At 51.1% G+C, this 18,166-nt stretch overlaps 1 protein-coding gene across 4 annotated transcripts in view; it reads left to right on the forward strand.

Moving 5' to 3' along the window:
* NCAN (neurocan) overlaps nucleotides 1-18,166 on the forward strand; it is a 95,224-nt gene that overhangs the window by 58,366 nt on the left and 18,692 nt on the right. For all 4 annotated transcript variants that reach the window (XM_029051710.2, XM_029051708.1, XM_029051712.2 and 1 more), the window contains one exon: nucleotides 17,860-17,976. In XM_029051710.2, the coding sequence (XP_028907543.1) occupies nucleotides 17,860-17,976 (117 nt within the window). The remainder of the gene's footprint in view (nucleotides 1-17,859; nucleotides 17,977-18,166) is intronic.

The following is an 18,166-nucleotide window of genomic DNA, read 5'->3' on the forward strand; positions in this document are numbered from 1 at the left end:
GTTCCCTCTGAAACCTTTTCCTCCAGTCCCACCCTGTCTGCTCTCATCTCCCATGGTCCCTCAGCCTGACCCCTCTGATCCAGACCAGCTGCCTTCTAAAGCTGTGCCTCTTTCCTATCGACCAGCCTTGGCCCACACTGTCCCTTCTGCCATTCAGTCAGTCAATCATATTTATTGAATGCTTCCTGGGTGCGGAGCACTGTACTAAGCACTTGGGAGAGTACCTGGCTGTGCATCCCTCAAGCACTCTGATACTCATCCCAACCCCAAAGCCCTTATGTCCATATCCTTATACTCCATCATCTCCCCTAGCTGGAAGTGACTTTAGTGTCTGTTTCCCCCATAGACTGTAAGCTCCTTGTGGGTTGGGAACGTGTCTACCAGCTCTGTTGCAGTGTACTTCCCCAAATGCTTAGTACAGTGCTCTGCGCACAGTAAGCACTCAATAGATGCCATTAATTGATCAATTATACTTGAGTTTAGTAAGTGCTCAATAAATACGATCGAATGAATGAAAGGGGAGGTCAGGTAGGGGAAATGAGGGCTTAGTCAGGGAAGTAGAAATATTGAGAATAAAGACCCCTGGGCATAAGGCCATCTGTAGTGGACTGGGGTCAGGTTAGCTGAAAACTGGATTGGTCAGTATAAAACAGGATAAATGACCCCCTTATTCCCAGTCTCTGAGCTCCCCTTTTCCCACCCAATCATTTAAGTGATTGGGAGGAGACCGGTCATTCTTCCCCTGGTTGGTGGTGAGGCTCTACAGGGAGGGGCCTCAGCCTCCACCATTCTATAAATTCACTCCCCACTGATGCTCTTCAACCCAGCTCCGTGAAGTCCTGCCCTGTGATTTCCCCCGCTGAGCCTCATAGATCCCTTTAAATCTCTGAAGGGTTTCTTCAAGGAGGACACTAACCCATTCTTCTCAGTCCTCAAAGGGCTTAAAATGCAACAAGAAAGAGTCTGGTTAGGCATGAAAGAACTTCCTGAGTGCCAGGGAAAGCAAACAGAGAAGCAGCAACTGAGATGCATTATGGAGATTGTTAAAACAGATCAAAACTCCATCCGTCCTGGAAGGTTTGGGCTTTCTGCAGTCTGGGGGCAGTGGAATGGATCTGATGACCCCTTGGATCCTTTCCAGCCCTGGGATACTAAGGTAACTCAGGGCTCTCACAGAAACTCGACTCCCTCGGTGGGCTGAATCCTCTCTCTTTTCGTTAACGGTGAAGGACATTTACATGGAAATAGGGGACTCATCTGAAAAATTCACCTGCCGGGACTGCCTCAGCTCACTTTCCTTCCTGGCCACCTGCGATCCAGCCCCTGAGCTCAGACATCACCCTTGCTTCTTCTCCCTGCTGTGAGGAGGGCAAAAAGAAGCCTTTGACAAACCCTGCCCTCATGCAAATATGAGGAGGAAGGGAAAGAGGACAGATGCTCTGCTCTTATAAGATTGTCTCTCAACAGACTGCTTTTGATCTGGGTTTTGAGTTAGGCGATGGGTAGATTTCTTTTGTGGTATCTGCTACCTCGTCAACCTGACAGGGAAAGGCACCCCAGCGAGAGTGGGGATGGAGAGAAGGAGAAGGGCAGGCAGTATAATCTGGTTGGAGTCGGATGAGCTAGGGTTCTAAATTCTGGTTCGGCCACTGGTATGCTGTGTGACCTTGGTTGTGTCATTGAACCTCTCTGGGCCTCCATGGCCTGTCTGTAAAATGGGGAGGATGATCTTTGACCCAATCTTCTTCCCAGAAAGGGCGCTAGTATGTGGGTAGCACACTAGATTCCTTTGGTGGAAAATGCTACGTAAATACAAAGTATTGTTACTACTCCTAAGAAAAAGAAGAGAAAGAGGGAGAAGAAAAGGAAGAAAAGGAGAAAGAAGGGGTGGAAGAGGGAGAGGACTCATTTCTTGCTGGCCCTTGCTGAACTGGGACCCCAGCAGCAGCCCCCATGATGGGCTGCCTAGTGTGGAGTTCAGGCTCCACTTCCTAGGGAGGACAGGGAGAGATGGGCCAAGAGGAGGGGCCCTTGGGGCCTCCTGCCAGGCCAGAGGACCAGCTGGGAGGGCTGGTGGACAAGGGGCAATAACTAACTAAAGATGGTCAGTTGCCTCAGGGGGTGGTTTCTGCTCACCTAGACCCTAGCCAGCCAAGGTCAGGAGGATGGCCAAGCTGAGGGAGCTGGCCTGCAGGCGCCAGCCGTCACCATGGCAACTGAGAATCTTGGCAAGCCACTCGGGTGTGCTCAGCGAGGCGTGAACGGGGCCCCGCTGGGGGTGCCCCCTCCCCAAATCCAGAATGAATGCCCTTTCAGGTGCATTTGACTTCTGGTCAGATTTCCTGGATCCTAGGGTCTCTTGGTTTGCCTTTTTTCCGATCCATCGCTGCTTCCAACCCCTGCTGCTGCATAGCCATCCTGGACCAGGGCTTTCTTGACACCTATGGTCAGAGCCACAGCTTGCAGCTGGATGGGCCACTGTGGGGCTGGAGCTGGAGGCATCTGGGTACTGACTGACCTTAAACTTTCTCTCTCTCACATATACACACACACCGACCCACTAACCACCCCATCTGCCTGCAGACCAAAAGCCCCATTCGCAGCCCACCCAGGCTCACCAGGACCCTTCTGAGAGCCCCAGTCCATATGTGACAGCTTCATTAGTGGCTTGCTTTGCTTGAACACATTTTCTCTGAAATCCCCTCTTGCTGGGAGATGGTGAAAGGGGGAGTGTGGGGGTGGAGGCAACTCTAGATCTGGTTTCTCTGTGAGAAGAGAGGGATAGCATGGGGCCGGGCCAGAACTGAGTTTTGAACAGATTTTTCTTTCTGCCAGAATATAGACACACAAGCACACACACTCTCTCTCTCCCCAACTCTCTGCCCCCTTTCTATCTCTCTGACTCTCTATCCATTTCTTGCTTCTTTCTATGTCTCTTTCTTGCTGATTGTCTCTTTCTCTAGGTCTATCTCTCTCTGTCTCTCTGGCTCCTTCACAGCCTCCCTCTCTCTAGTCCTCAGTCTCTCTGGGCTGTGGGATCCCAGCCCCCTCATGGCATAGGAGTAAATTAGGTGGGTATGTTCAAGGAGACCTCAGGTAAAGTGGCCAGTTTTTTTCTGGTTCAGGGTGGGATGGGAATGGAGTCTCTAGAAGGCAGGACCAAAGAAGCAGGAAATGGAGGGAGGGGGGAGACGAGAGGCAGAGCAGAGAGTGAGCGGATGGAGACAAATTGAAAGAGAGAGAGAGAGGAGGGACAATGCTTAGTCCAGTTCTCTGCACACAGTAAGTGCTTGGCCTAGTGGAAAGAACATGGGCCTGGGAGTCAGAGGATGTGGGTTCTAATCCTGGCTCTGCCACCTGTCTGCTGTGTGACCTTAGGCAAGTCACTTCACTTCCTCTTTGCCTCAGTTACCTTATCTGTAAAATGGGGATTAAAACTGTGAGCTCCATGAGGGACAAGAACTGGATCCAATCTGATTACCTTGTATCTACCCCAGTGCATAGAACAGTGCTTGGCACATAGTAAGTGCTTAACAAACACCACAATTATTATTATTAATAATAAATGCCATTGATTGATTGAAAGGCATGAGAGAGAACTGGGACTATTCATTCACGCCTCCACTGGGGTTGCTGCATCTTCCTGACTTCACCATTCTCTACAGAAATGGCCAGCCCTGGGGCTATTAAGAGAAGTTTCCAGTACAACCAGAAATGTGTCATTCCAGCTCCTGCCCAGTACCTAGGTACATACTGGGGATGTCAGGTGGGGCAGCGAAGGTGGCACAGAAAAAGAGAAGGAGACAGCGGCTGAGCAACCTCTTTTGTTCCTCCTCCTCCTCCTTCTAATAATAATAATAATTGTGGTATTTGTTAAGCGCTTACTATGTGCCAGGCATCGTACTAAGCGCTGGGCTAGATGCAAGCAAATCGAGTTGGACACAGTCCTTGTCCCATGTGGGGCTCACAGTCTCAATCCCCATTTTACAGATGAGGTCATTGAGGCCCAGAGAAGCAAAGGGACTTGCCCAAAGTCACACAGCAGACAAGTAGTGGAGCCGGGATTAGAACCCAGATCCTTGACTCCTAGGCCCGTGCTCTATCCACTACACCATGCTATTTCTGTCCTCTTCCCTCCTGCTATCATGCTTCTGCCACTCCTGCAGTGTGGGGTCCAATCCTACCACTCCGGTGGGAAGTAAGACTCTAATTGAGTCTTTTTTTATTTTTAATATTATTTGTTAAGGATTTACTACGTGCCAGGCCCTATTCTAAGCGCTGGAGTGGATACAAGGTAATGAGATTGCACACAGTCCCTGTGCCACATGGGGCTCACGGTCTTAATCCCCATTTTACAGATGAGGGAACTGAGGTCCAGAGAAGTTAAGTGACTTGGCCAAGGTCAAACAGCAGACAAGTGGAGGAGTTGGGAATAGAACCCAGATCCTTCTGACTCCCAAGCCTGTGTTCTATCCACTAGGCTATGCTGCTTAGAGGCTTAGGCTGCCTTAGGCTTTTTCTGTGGTAGGATGAAGCCTAAAAAGTATGACCCACATAATGCAGAGTAGCAGGAAGAGCTGCTTTTAGGACCACCTGTGGTTCTCTAGCTTCCCTGCTAGGTAGTTGGCTTTTCAGGTGCCCAGTAAGACCTTAATAAATACGATTGAATGAAAGAATCCCTGGGGAACAGGACCTGCCTGGTCCCAGATAAAGACGGAAAGAAGAGGGGAGACGGGTGTGGGGTGCCCGGGGTTGGGGGGGCTGCCCCCCCAGCATGTCTCTTTGAGTGTTGTTCCAATCCCATTGGCTATCTCAAACTCACCCCCTTCTCAGTTCTTTAGAAACCAGAGTGGATCGGGACTGGGTGAAGACCCCAGAAGCCAGGAATTTCTCAGCCACCCAGTTTTTTTTTTTAATGGTATTTCTTAAACACTATGTGTCAAACACTCTTCTAAGTGCTGGGGTAGATATAAGTTAATTAGGTTGGACAGAGTCCCTGTCCCACACGGGGCTCACAGTGTAAGTGGGAGAGAGCACAGGTATCCCCATTTAACAGTTAAGGAAACTGAGGCCCAGAGAAGTTGAGCGATTTGCCCAGGGTCACACACCTGACAAGTGGTGGAACCGGGATTAGAACCCAGGTCCTTCTGACTCCCGGTCTCAAGCTCTATCCATTGAGCTGCGCTGCTTCTCTCGTGGTACAATCCCACTTTCCATTAGCCCGGATGATGCGGGTGTCAGGGGGCAGGGAGGACTGCGATTTTCTCTTGGTAAAAATCATTTTGCTGGCTTTTAAACCGCTTTGTCACCGCTGCTCTGCTGTCCCGGTGACAGTGACTGATACCCTCTGCTCCCTGGAGCCCAGCTGACATTTCCTTACTTGTACTCACCCCCACCTTACAGCTGCCATCCATCATACATTCGCTCCCTCCCATCCCTGGCCCTCTCCCCTTCGACTCTGAAGAGCCCAGCCCTGGCTTGGCGTGGATCTGTCGACAAGAGGGTGTTGGTGTGGGGATTGGAAGGTCGCGAGACTGCTGACCCTTCTCTGCTGCTTTGCTGGCTGCTCCATTGGCAGGAGGCAGGATTCTGCTGGGAGTCTGGCATGGGTAGAGGCAAGGGGTTTGGACGTGAGCAGCCAGGCCGCTGAGTGTGCTCTTGGTGGAATCAGACAGTGGGCCTAGTGGAAATCAGGATGAAAACTGGATAATAAACTCTGCTTCTTTTTTAACCAGAGCTGGAAGTAAGCTAGATTGGACCAGAGCTGGGGTCTGGTAAAAGAAAAAGGGCCAGAATGGTCGTTCCGGTATGAGAATTGTTTTGCTGCAGAGGTGATGGTGGATAATAATAATAGTAATAACAGTAACTGTGGTACTTTGAAGTGCTTACTATGTGCCAAGCGCTTAGATACAAGTTAGCAGGTTGGACACAGTCTCTGCCCCCTATGGGGCTCCTAGTCTTAATTCCCATTTTACAGATGAGGTAACTGAGGCCCAGAGAAGTTAAGTGACTTGCCTAAGGCCACCCAGCAGATAAGTGGCACAGCCGGGTTTAGAACCCATGACCTTCTGACTCCCAAGTCTGTGCTCTATCCACTATGCCAAGATGCTTCCCCTCTCAGCTCCTGCTGTCTCTGGGTTACCACCAACTTCACCTTTCCTATTTTACTCCTCCCCTGGGGCCCTAGTCTGCCTGGGTGTGCCTGTCTCGTCCCTGGGGGCAGAAGGAACTGGGGTTAGAGGCAGAGTCAGTGTGATGACTCCATTCTTTGCTCTCTGCTGGTGGCACATTATTCCTTACCCAACCCAGGAACCCGTTCCTGTGTGACTGGGGCTTTCCCCTGATCCCATTTCTGTTACTCCCTCACAGCACCCTCTCTGCTGCCACAGCATTCCAGGTAGAATAATTTTTTTTTGAAACGTTCACCCCTGTTTTTAACCACTTTTGTGAGAACACCTGAGTGTGTTGGTTTCATCGTTTTGGGTTTGGCGAATGTGGCTAGGACCTCACAAATAGGGTGGGCTGGTGAATTAAGGGTGGGTCTGAGGAGTCACTGTAAGGCTGAACCAGAAAACTCTTGGGGGTGTCAGGGAATTAAGGCCTGAGGCACGGGGGAGGTTGGCCGCTGAGGGGTGGGTGGGGAAGGTGATGAAAGGAACCTCATGAGTCGTGGGAGGTATATGTGGGGAGAGGGAAAGAGCTGGATCTGAAGGAAGAGAGAGTTCTATAATAGAAGAATAACTGTGATATTTGTTATGTACTTATTCCGTACAGAGCGTTGGGGAAGTTAACTATCAGATCAAACACAGTCCCTGCTTGACATGGAGCTCACAGTCTAAATGGGAGGGAAAACAGGCATCAAATCCCCGAGGAGAAAACTGCGGTAACTGAGGCACGATAGGCTAAGTGACTTGCCAAAGGTCACACAGCAAACAAGTGGCAGCGCCAGAATTAAATAATGTTGGCATTTGTTAAGCGCTTATTATGTGCAAAGCACTGTTCTAAGCGCTGGGGAGGATACAAGGTGATCAGGTTGTCCACGTGGGGCTCACAGTCTTCATCCCCATTTTACAGATGAGGTAACTGAGGCCCAGAGAAGTGAAGTGACTTGCCCAAAGTCACACAGCTGACAAGTGGCCGATCTGGGATTTGAACCCATGATCTCTGACTCCCCAGCCCATGCTCTTTCCACTGAGCCACGCTGCTTCTCTGAATTAGAACCCAGGTCTCCTGAGTCTCAGTCCTGTACCCTTTCTCCTAGACCACATTGCTTCTCCTAAATTCACCTCCCCATCCTCCTTTGCCTTGTGTTTTTTTGGCCCATTTTCTCTGTTCCTTCACGCTGTCTATCTCTGTCTCTCTCCCCGTCACTTTCCTGCCCTTCCTCCCTCCCTCCCACCTGTCTACACTCCAGATGCTCCATTAACTTCGGAGAGGCCCCAACAAGAAAATGAAAGGCTGAACACACCTCACTCCCCTCACCTTCCCTGTCAGATCTGGAGAACCACGTTTGCTCCTAATCCGGGTGATGACTTTCACCGCAGAGCCCTTGGGTGCCTGTGGCCAAAGTGCAGGCTGGGAATGGGGGTGGGTTGGAGGGAGGAAGAGAGCGCCATTTGGAAAGAGGGAGGTGATGGTTGGAAAGGGAAGCAGCAGCATGGCCTTAAGGAAAGAGCACGGGCCTGGGAGTCAGAAGGTCATGGGTTCTAATCTCAGCTCCGCCACTTGTTTGCTGTGTGACCTTGGGCAAATCACTTCACTTCTCTGGGCCTCAATTACCTCATCTGTAAAATGGAGATTGAGACCGTGAGCCCCACATGGGACAGGGACTGTGTCTAACCCGATAATCTTGTATCTGCCCCAGCACTTAGAAGAGTGCTTAGCACATAGTAATAATAATGATAATAATAATAATGATGGTATTTGTTAAGCGCTTACTATGTGCCAAGCACTGTTCTAAGCGCTGGGGTAGATACGAGGTAACCAGGTTGTCCCACAAGGGGCTCACAGTCTTCATCCCCATTTTACAGATGAGGTAACTGAGGCACAGAGAAGTTAAGCGACTTGCCCAAAGTCACACAGCTGACAAGCGGCAGAGCGGGGATCAGAACCCACAATCTCTGACTCCCAAAGTGCTTAAATACCACAATTAGTATCATCATCATTATTATTAAAGGAACCACCTGGTGTTGAGCCTGTCCCCGTCCCGTGGGTTTCCAGAATTGGACCTGGGCCGGTGGCCCCGCTCTCTGTCGCTCTGCAAACTGCCAGGCTCCTTTTTTCTTTTGGGGATCTTCCAACCATGGGTTTTGCTGTTAATTAATCAGGGCCCAGGCAGCATCCATAGATCACAGCACGGTGGCCAAGCAGGCACCAAGTGTTAGGTCACGACAACTGCAGCAGCGGAACAAAGAAGGCTGGAGGAACTGGAGGGCTCTCCTGGCCTCTTAGCTGCTGCTGTTGTCTCCTCCTCCTCCTCTTCCGCCCCCACCCCCCACCACTCCACCCACCAGGAGGTTGTGCTGAGGTCAGAAGTCAGCCCCGTTTCCTCTCTGTTTGCCAACTCCCTGTGATTGGAGAGATGGAGAGATGTCACCAACATTGCCAGCAGGGACAGCTTTGTTCTGATACACTCAGCAGCTGCCATTTGGCTGTAATGAGGAACCCTGCGGTCTTCAGAGTCTTTGTCCCTGGGCTCTCCAGCGACTCTTCCAAAATAAAGCCATGTGTGGATATGGATGGCCTAAAACACCCAACAGTAAATGGCTCTTCAGCCCACCTGCCCACCTGAGGCAACCCTGCAATATTTAACCAGGGGGTAAATCCGACAGCGGCCACCTTCCAGCCGCAAACCACTCCTCAGCCAGTAGGCCGGGAGCAAATCAAGGGGGCCGGGAGCCGCCCATCTCCAACCAACAAGACAATTAGCTGCCTAGAGCTGCTGCTGCCACCCAGATTCCTCAACAGCCGGGCACTCCAGTGGCCTCAGGAGCTGGGCCAGGGGCCTTGAAGTCAGGCTGGCCTTCTGCTGGCCATATCAAAGGCAAAAGCAGGGCCCCAGAGATCCCCATCACAAGGCTTTGGCTTTGAGTTGGGATCCCTGCTGACCGGGAGCAGACGGTCTAGGGGATGGGCGTGTGGGGCAAGAGGACCTGGGGGAGGAGGGCTTCCACCGCAGGAAGAATAATAATGATGGTGATATTTGTTAAGCGCTTACTATGTGCCAGACACTATACTAAGTGTTGGGGAAGATACAAGATAATCAGAGCAGACACAGTTCCTGTCCCACATAGGACTCACAGTCCTTGTCCCCATTTTACAGATGAGGTAACTGAGGTACAGAGAAGTTAAGTGACTGGCCCAAGGTCACACAGCAGACAAGTGGTGGAGCCAGGATTAGAACCCAGGTCCCCTGACTCCCAGGCCTGTGGTCTTTCCACTAGGCCACGCTGCTTCTCAACAATAATAATCGTGGTCTTTGTTAAGTCAGCGCTTGCTATGTGTGAAAGACTGCTTTAAGCACTGGGCTGGATACAAGGTAAGCAGTTTGGGACACAGTCCCCATCCCACATGGGGTTCACAGTGTCAGGGGGAGGGGGAACGGGTCTCTTACCCCATTTTTGCAGTTGAGAAAACTGAGGCACGGAGAAGTTAAGTGACTTACCCAAGGTCACCCAACTGGCAAGTGGAGCAGCCAGGTCTCCGAGCTCCCAGGCCTTGCTCGACAACAAATCCCCTTTGAACCAGTGGCTCGCCCACCAAATCTGAGACCCTGCTGGAACCCAATTCACATGGCCTGAAACCCCGCACTGCCCGCTGGGAAAGCCAAGGCTACTGCGGAGGCCGAGGCAGCAGTGTCACCGATCCCTGTGTTGGAGGAAGCTTCAAAGCATCTCTCAGCGAGGGTGCAGGGGAGGAAGGCAGTCTCCATTCCTTTCTGGAGAGAAGCAGCAAGGGGGAGGAGAGGATTTTGGGGGTGCCTCATCACAGACATCCCTTTCCTGGCAGAAATGCAAATGAGTTTGAAAATAGAAGTCAGAGCATGAAAGCGACTGAGTCATCACTTGCTGTAGGCAGTGAGAAGGGACAGATCTGGGAGGACTGCTCTGCATTGGCTCACGTGGGTACATGCTTTCCAAACACACACACACGAATATGCACATGTATGCACACAAGACTTGCACATGTGTACACAATATTCACCTGCAGGCCCTCATGCGTACAGGCACACACAGGGCTCCGGCAATCAGTGGTATTTATTGAGCACTGAACTGTGTGCACAGAACTCTCTTCCCCTCTTCAAAGCCCTACTGAGAGCTCACCTCCTCCAAGAGGCCTTCCCAGACTGAGCTTCCCCTTTTCCCTCTGCTCCCCCTCCGCCCTCTGCTCCCTCCCCCTTCCCCTCAGCTAAGCCCCCTTTCCCCTCTTTCCCTCTACTCCTCCCCCTCAGCATTGTGCTCATTTGTATATATTTTATTACCCTATTTATTTTGTTAATGAGGTATACATCCCCTTGATTCTATTTATCGTGATTAAGTTGTCTTGTTTTTGTCTGTCTCCCCCGATTAGACTGTAAGCCCGTCAATGGGCAGGGTGTCTATCTGTTGCCGAATTGTACATTCCAAGTGCTTAGTACAGTGCTCTGCACATAGTAAGCACTCAATAAATACTACTGCATGAATGAATGAATGAACTGTACTGAGTGCTTGGGGGAGTATAACAGTTGGTAGACACGATCCCTGCTCACAAGGAGCTCACAGTCAAGAGGAGGAGAAAGACATTAAAATAAGTTTCAGAAAGGGAAAATGGCAGAGTGTAAAGATATGGCCATAACTACTGTGGGGTTGAGGCGGGGATGAGTATCAAGTGCTTCAGGGGTTCAAGGGCATAGGCAACGCAGAAGGGAGAGGGAGGAGGGGAAATGAGGGCTTAGTCAGGGAAGGCATCTTGGAAGACATGTGATTTTAAGAGGGCTTAGAAGGTAGGGGGAGAGGGTTCCAGGTGTGAGGGAGGACTTGGGCAAGGAGTTGGCGGTAGGATAAATGAGATCGAGGTAGAGAGAGTAGGTCCATAGCCTCACATGCAATTACATGGGCACAGGTACTCAGCTGTGCACAGCAATACATGCTGAACTTGGTTTGAACTGCAGCAGGAGGGAGTTAGGTTAGGTAGCGGGGAGAACTTCCGGAACTTGGAGTTGAGCGCTTGAAGAATGAGTAATGGGGGTTCTCTCTGAATACTCAGCTCCCCAGTGCGGAACCTGGAAGTTCAGGAGGCTCATTACGTCCACAGAGAGCTGAAAGTCCCTTAACCTCCACAGGCATAACTGCCTTGAAAACACGGAGCCAACATACTCTTAGCAGCGTGAAACATAAGCAACATGGCCTAGTGGAAGGAGTAGGAGCCTGGGAGATGGAGGACTTGGGTTCTGATTCTGGCTCTGCCATTTGTCTGCTATGTGACCTTGGGCAAGTAACTTCTCTGTGGCTCAGTTCCCTCTTCTGAAAAATGGGATTTAATCCTACTCCCTCCTACCTAGACTGTGAACCCCATGTGGGACAGGGGCTATGTCTAAATTGATAACTTTGTATCTACCCCAGTGCTTAGATCAGTGCTTGGCACATAGTAAGCACTTAAAAAAACCTCATAACTTATTATTAGCCTTGAACAGGCCCCTTAGAGTTCAGTAATCTTGGGGTAAGCCCCAACTTGCATCCCCATTTTAAAGCCAGGATCAATCACCATCAGTTTTTAATCTGGAATGGGTCAGATGTGGTCTTAATAATAATAATAATAATAATGGTACTTTAAACATTTACTATGTGCCAAGCACTGTTCTAAGTGCTGGGGTAGTTGCAAGTTAATCAGGCTGAACACATTCCCTGTCCCACATGGGGCTCACACATGCATGTGACACATTTTACACACATTTTACACATGTAAAATCCACATTTTACAGATGAGATAATTGAGACACAGAGAAGTTAAGTGACTTACCCAAGGTCACACAGCAGACATGGTGGAGCCATTAGAACCCAGGTCCTTCTGACTCCCAGCCCATGCTCTATCCACTAAGTCCTGCACAGAAGCTTTCTTCTTCCTCCTCCTCCTTTTCTTCATTCCATCCACAGCAGCAATTGAAGCCTACTGAGAGCAGGTGCTGGGGAACAGGCAACAAAAGGAAAAGAGTTGGTGTCTGCTCTCCCAGAGTTTACAGTCCAGGTGCCTGCCATCTTGGGAGGGATTTAAGGATTCACCAACTTCCACCTATAATCACAGGTGAACACCTGCCCCACTACATGCACACACACACACGTACACCCATGCACATTTCAAGTCAGGACATGGGATTTGCAACACAGGCTCAGCCCATTGGTTTGTAAAAGCCAACCTCCTCCCTCCTACAACATCGAGCGTAGCTTCCTTCCCCCTTCCCCTCATCTTTGAGAGAGAAGAAGTTAAGGAGCAGTCCCTGGGCTCCCTGTCTGAGGCAGAATGGAGACAGGAGGCAGGCGGGGGCCTGGCACTCTTCGCATTACCACCTGCAGCAATTGGCCGATACCCTGAAGCCCAAGGTTCAATTACTCTTGTTTCCGCACATCACTGCAAACATTCTCCAGGGCCAGGAAATTACCCAGCTTCAGCGGTGATTCCAGAGGATGGCTCATTTATCACTGAAATCAAGCCAGCTGAGCAGAGTCCGATCTCTCTTCCCTTCTGATGGCAGGCTAGTCTTGGGACCGATGAAAGTTGGTCTTGGGGAAGCCAGTCCAGATCACAGCCCACTGTGGGATACCACACCTCCTTTCCTCTGGCATGGTGAGGTTATGAGGAAATGTGGGTTGAGGAGGCAGAGATACCTTCCCTATGGCTGCCAGAAAGGGGAGGCCATTGCTCAATAAAATGGTGTTTCAATCACTGGCCTGTACTGAACTGCTACTGGGTATAGAGTCTTGTGCTAGGCACTCTGGGGAAGGACAAAAGAAGAACAGGACATGGCTGCTGCCTGAGACCCCAGCAATTTTGCGGTCCAGCTTCCCCCCACCCCCAGTTTCAAACAGGAAATGTGCTTTAGAGAGATAGAAAGTGGTTTGGGAGCTGAGAAGCAGTATAACCTAGTGGAAAGAGCATGGACTTGGAGTCAGCAGACCTGAGTTCTGATCCTGGCTCTACCCCTTGTCCGCTGCGTGATCTTGGGCAAGACATTTAACTTTCCTGGGCCTCAGTTTCTTCATCTGTAAAATGAGGATTCAATACCTGGTCTACCTCCCCATTAGTTTGGGAGCCCCATGTGGGACAGAGACCATGTTTTATCTGATTATATCTACACCAGCACTTGGCACATAGTAAGCGATTAACAAATACCATAATTACTATTATTAGGCTCTCACTTTCAGTGGGTATCACCATGATTGGAAAATGTATGTGCATACAGTTGTCCAGTGGCCTGTTGGGATTTGTAGTTCAAGCAGCAGAGTGGAATAACTACCCATGTGTGCAAAGCTATGTATAATTATAAGGCCTTGATTTTTGTACCACACTTTGATTCTCAAACAGCCCTCACATTAACTTATCTCAGTTTTGCCCCAACAACACCCCTGTGAGGTAGGTAGAAAGGTGGCTATTACCCCCCATTTTGCAGATGAGGAAACTGAGGCACACAGAGGTTAAGTGATTTACCCAAGGTCACACCGGAGGCCAGTGACAGAACTTGGACTCAAACCTGGGTCTGTCTGCTTCCAAGCTGCCTGCCAGCCTCCAGGCAGGCGCTCTTCCACTCCACCGCCACCTAAATTGCTGCCTCCCCGCAGGTTCTGCCCATACATCATCCTAAAATGGTTGTAGAGAGGAGGGCTGTGAGGGTGGGCTTGCGGAATGGAAAATTTCCAACCCAATCTGGGCCCAGCGGTGGCTCAGTTAAGGACCTTAACCCTTAGCAGAGCAGGTCTGGCCTGGCCCAGCCTGGTGAAAGGTCTACCCTGACCTCAGAAGGCTTCCAGGGTGATGGAGGAGTCAGCGCCTGCATAGACACTCAATGAAAAACATATTGCAAAAGACTGGGGCAAAGAACATTAAAGGGAGTTGAGAGCCCAAACAATAGATGGTAAAAACACAGATAACATTGCAGTTTTCTTCTTGGAAAACACCCTCTTATTTAAAACCATTATGGGAGTCATTGAGTCACTGGGAATTAAAGGGTTAGGGTCTTGAGGTTTTAGGGATTAAAAAAATAATAATATTTTGGTATAAGCTTCAAAGCAGTACATAGTTACAATGGTAATATAATTTATGCCTATCTGTCTGTGAGTTTGGGTGCTTCTGAACCCATCTCCCTGTGTCTGCTCCCTGCCGTGGTATCTGTGGGTGCTTGACGGTGGCAAGGGGGTGGGGGGGATGTGTCCTTACGTGTCTCTTATGTATGCACTAAGCTCATTCTCTTAGTTTCCCTGTTCCTTTGTCTTTGTCTGCCTCTTTAAATCTGCTGGATTTGTTGAAATACCGCATATTCTCTTGCTGCCCAGGAGGTATGCAGGATTACCCGATGCTTTGTTAAAGCACTAGCTTTCTGCTGTAGTTCAAAGCCCGTCTTCCTTTGGAGAAGAGAGAGGAGAGGGACCCGTCTATGTGCATAACGAGGGTTTTCAAAATGTGTTGAACTAGGGAATCGCTAAGACATTCAAGAAGATTCGACCCCGCGGGATGAGAAATCGTGCTCTGAAAGGTCTTACTATCCACCTGTCCTTTTCAGAGAGGTCTGTGTGTGCACTAGGTGAGCAGTGGAGTGATTGGAATGAGAAGCAGCACAGCCAAGTGGAAAGACCCCGGGCCTGGGAGACGGGAGACGTGGGTTCTAATTCCGATTCTACCACTAGCCATGGACAAGTCGCCCAGCCTCTGTGCCTCAGTTTCCTCATCTGTAAAATGGGGATATGATATCTCTTCTCCCTTTCCCATAGACTGTGAGCCCCGTGTGACACAGGGATTGTATCTGACCTGATTATCTCTTATCGACCCCGGCTCAGTGCAATGCTCGACTATTATTACTATTGTTATTATTATCATCATCATCACCATTATCGGAGGGTGAGTACCTGATGAGTCTGCAGCTCCACCTCCGAAGGAGACGATTCTGAATTGGGGGCCAGAGCATGAGCTGGGTCTCCGCAGAGATTCAGAGAGCTCTGCTGACAGGAAGTGTTCAGAGAGGAAAACCCTCTCAGGACTGTGGACCTAGAATCCCTTTGGCACGTTAGGCGGAAGGGATGCTTGGGAATTGACATCAGGGTACCAGCTCGGGCAACGGGTCTCCACCAGGCAGGCTTTCAGACGGGGACCTGTCAGAGATAGATGAGTTGGGAAGAGAGGGTTGGGATTTGACCACTTATCAATCGAGCAAGCGGTGGTATTTATTGAGCACTTACAATGTGCAGTTCACTAGACTAAGCACTCGGCTGAGTACAATAGAGTTGGTAGACATGAACTCTGCCCACAAGGAGTTTACAATCTAGTGGGGAAACAGACTTTAAAATAAATGACAGGTAGGGGAAGCAACAGAATAGAAGGATATGTACAAAAGTGCTGTGGGGTCGGGGGTTGGATGAGTACCAGAGTGCTCAAGGGGTACAGACCCAACTGCATAAGGGATGCAGAAGGGAGGGCGAATAGGGTGGAGAGATGAGAGGTAGGTCGGGGAAGTTCTCTTGGAGGAGATGTGATAGTAGGGTTTTGAAGATGGGGAGAGTCAGATATGAAGGGGAAGGGAGTTCCATGCAGGAGAGAGGATGTGGGCAAGGGGTCGATGGTGAGAGAGATGAGATTGAGGCACAGGGAGTAGTTTGGTAAATGGTTGGCTTTCAGGTGACTTTGGATCATCCCGTTCAGAGGTGGTTGAGACATTTGATGGCCGACGCCAATCCGTTGAGGGATCGTTGGTCTGGGAATACATTCATTCCCCATTGGTGTTGCTCAGGCAGTCGTGGCTCGGGCTCTGGGCAGACTGAGAACGGGTCTCTAAGGGGGGTGGGGAGTGAGGCATATGCCGGAGTCTATCTTTTTCCGTGTGTCACTCTCCTTCTGCAGGCCCCAGCACCTGCTGTATCGAATCGGGGAGCCGAGCTCTGAGACAATGCCAGGTTGGGCTTTGAGTAGGGACACCTAACCTTGACTGCCTCTCCGGAGTGGGGTCCGGGTAGACGCCTCCTCCCGAGCGCCCTTGCAGAGAGGGTCTGGTCTGGGGACCTCCACACTCCCCTGCCCCCTGCGCTGGGGCAAGAGAACAACGGATTCCTCCGCGTAGACGCCGACCGGTGCACATCTCCCTATCCCAGGGGCTGCTGGTGGTTGGACTCTTGACTCTCTCTCCCCTTGCCGTGCAGGGCTGGGGGGTGGTGCTGATTTCCTCAGAGAGTGTGTAAAGTCAGTCACCGCTCATTATAAAAAGGAAAAAATGACATCCCGACTTGTTCCATCTGCCAGAAGGCTGTGGGGCCTGCGATGCCAATGTTGCATTTACATCTCCATGGGCAACCACAGGCCACGGCGGGCCGGCCACGCTCCGTCTTCTGGGGGCCCGGATCGGGGGTCCCCGCAGCCCAGGGAGACTCTGTCTGTCACCGCCTGACAGCCCACGGGGCCCCCAGACAGATGGAGCAAAGCGGATCTTCGGCAGGGCGTGAGGGGGGAGGCGGTGGAGAAGCCGAGTTAGTCTGGAAAGGGGGCGAGGGGTTGGGGAAAGCGAGGAAGGGCAGCTTCGCAGCCTCTGAATTACCTGTGAACAGATGGAGCTGGAAAGCTGCATTCTTAGGGAACAGGACGTGACTAATTGTTGTCAGACACTTTGCTGCTGCTGTCTCTCTCTCGGGCGGAGGAGTTGGCATCTCCCCCAGTGAAGGGGGAGGGGAGCAGCCAGTCCAGGATTAGAGGAGCGGGAGCCCTGCGAGCTGGGGAAGGCTGGGCTTCTTAGGGGGAGTCGTGGATTCAATCAGCCGGTCAGTCAACAGCCCGTATTGAGCGCCCCAGGAAACTGGGGGAAACACTAGCCCGAATCCCTGCCAGCCTAGCTGGGGAGAGAGGACAGTCCCAGACAAACACAAACCACATGGGACTGTGGCAGAGAAGGCAACAGGTGCGCTGGAGGGATCGAAGGGGCCGGGGTCAAGTGGGATCAATCGGGCCAACCTGAACCAGACAGGAGCTGACTCCCACCGTTGCCGGACAGAGGAAGCTGCAGAAGAGATGCTGGGATGCCCGGCGGCGGGGGGCGGTCTTCAGGGTGAGGCCTGAACCCCCAAAACTCTATCCCCCAGAAAGCCTCTCCAGGGAGATGGAGTCAGTCATCACGTTTGTTCAGCCCTTTGGGAAAAGGTGCTTGAGCTGATGACCCAAAAGACAGCTGCAAAATGGCATGGCATATTCAGGACCTTCATTTAATAGCACAGTGCACCAAAATCTTCCTGGCAGTGGCTCTTTCTCCCTGCCATGAAGGGGAAAGGGTGGAATGGCAGAGGGGCAGCAGGGAGAACCAGATGGCAGCACCGCTGCTCCTGGCTTGTCTAGCTCTTTCAGAGGCAGGTCCTACTTTCAGGTTTGATTGGGCGGAGCTGGAGGGAGAGAGGGGGCGTTTGGGTGGTGCCGTGGCGTGGGAGTAAACAGCCTTGCAAAGAAGAAAAAGTCTACCAGCCCACAAACACTTTTTCCTAGCCTGGCCCAGGGGGAACCCAGTAATGGAATGAATGATGGCAACATTCTTTACTTCTCAATCGAGATTCACTGATTATTCGCTCTGGGTGGGTTACAGCAGCTTCCATTCTTACGGTGACCCCCCACCCTCAACACTCATCTCATGCTCCTGTCTTGCAGCCTGGCCCGATCCTTGCAAGAACAATCCCTGCCTGCATGGAGGGACCTGCCAGCCCAACGGTACTGTCTACAGCTGCAACTGTGGCCAGGGATTCACCGGAGAGAACTGCGAAATTGGTGAGAAGGGCCCAGTGGGGCTAACTTGAGGCTGAGCAATGAGGAGCTAGGGAGGGGAAGGAGGGAAAAGGGGAGGCTATGAAGTGGGGGAGGGAAGGGAGAAGATTTTTCTCATCCTCCGTGATGCATCCATCTTCTTCTCCGCTGCCGCAACTGAAGAAATTTCCTGTTGCCCTCATGGGCCTTGGAG

This window comes from Ornithorhynchus anatinus, chromosome X1 (assembly GCF_004115215.2).
Source record: "Ornithorhynchus anatinus isolate Pmale09 chromosome X1, mOrnAna1.pri.v4, whole genome shotgun sequence".
Classification (NCBI taxonomy): Eukaryota; Metazoa; Chordata; class Mammalia; order Monotremata; family Ornithorhynchidae; genus Ornithorhynchus; species Ornithorhynchus anatinus.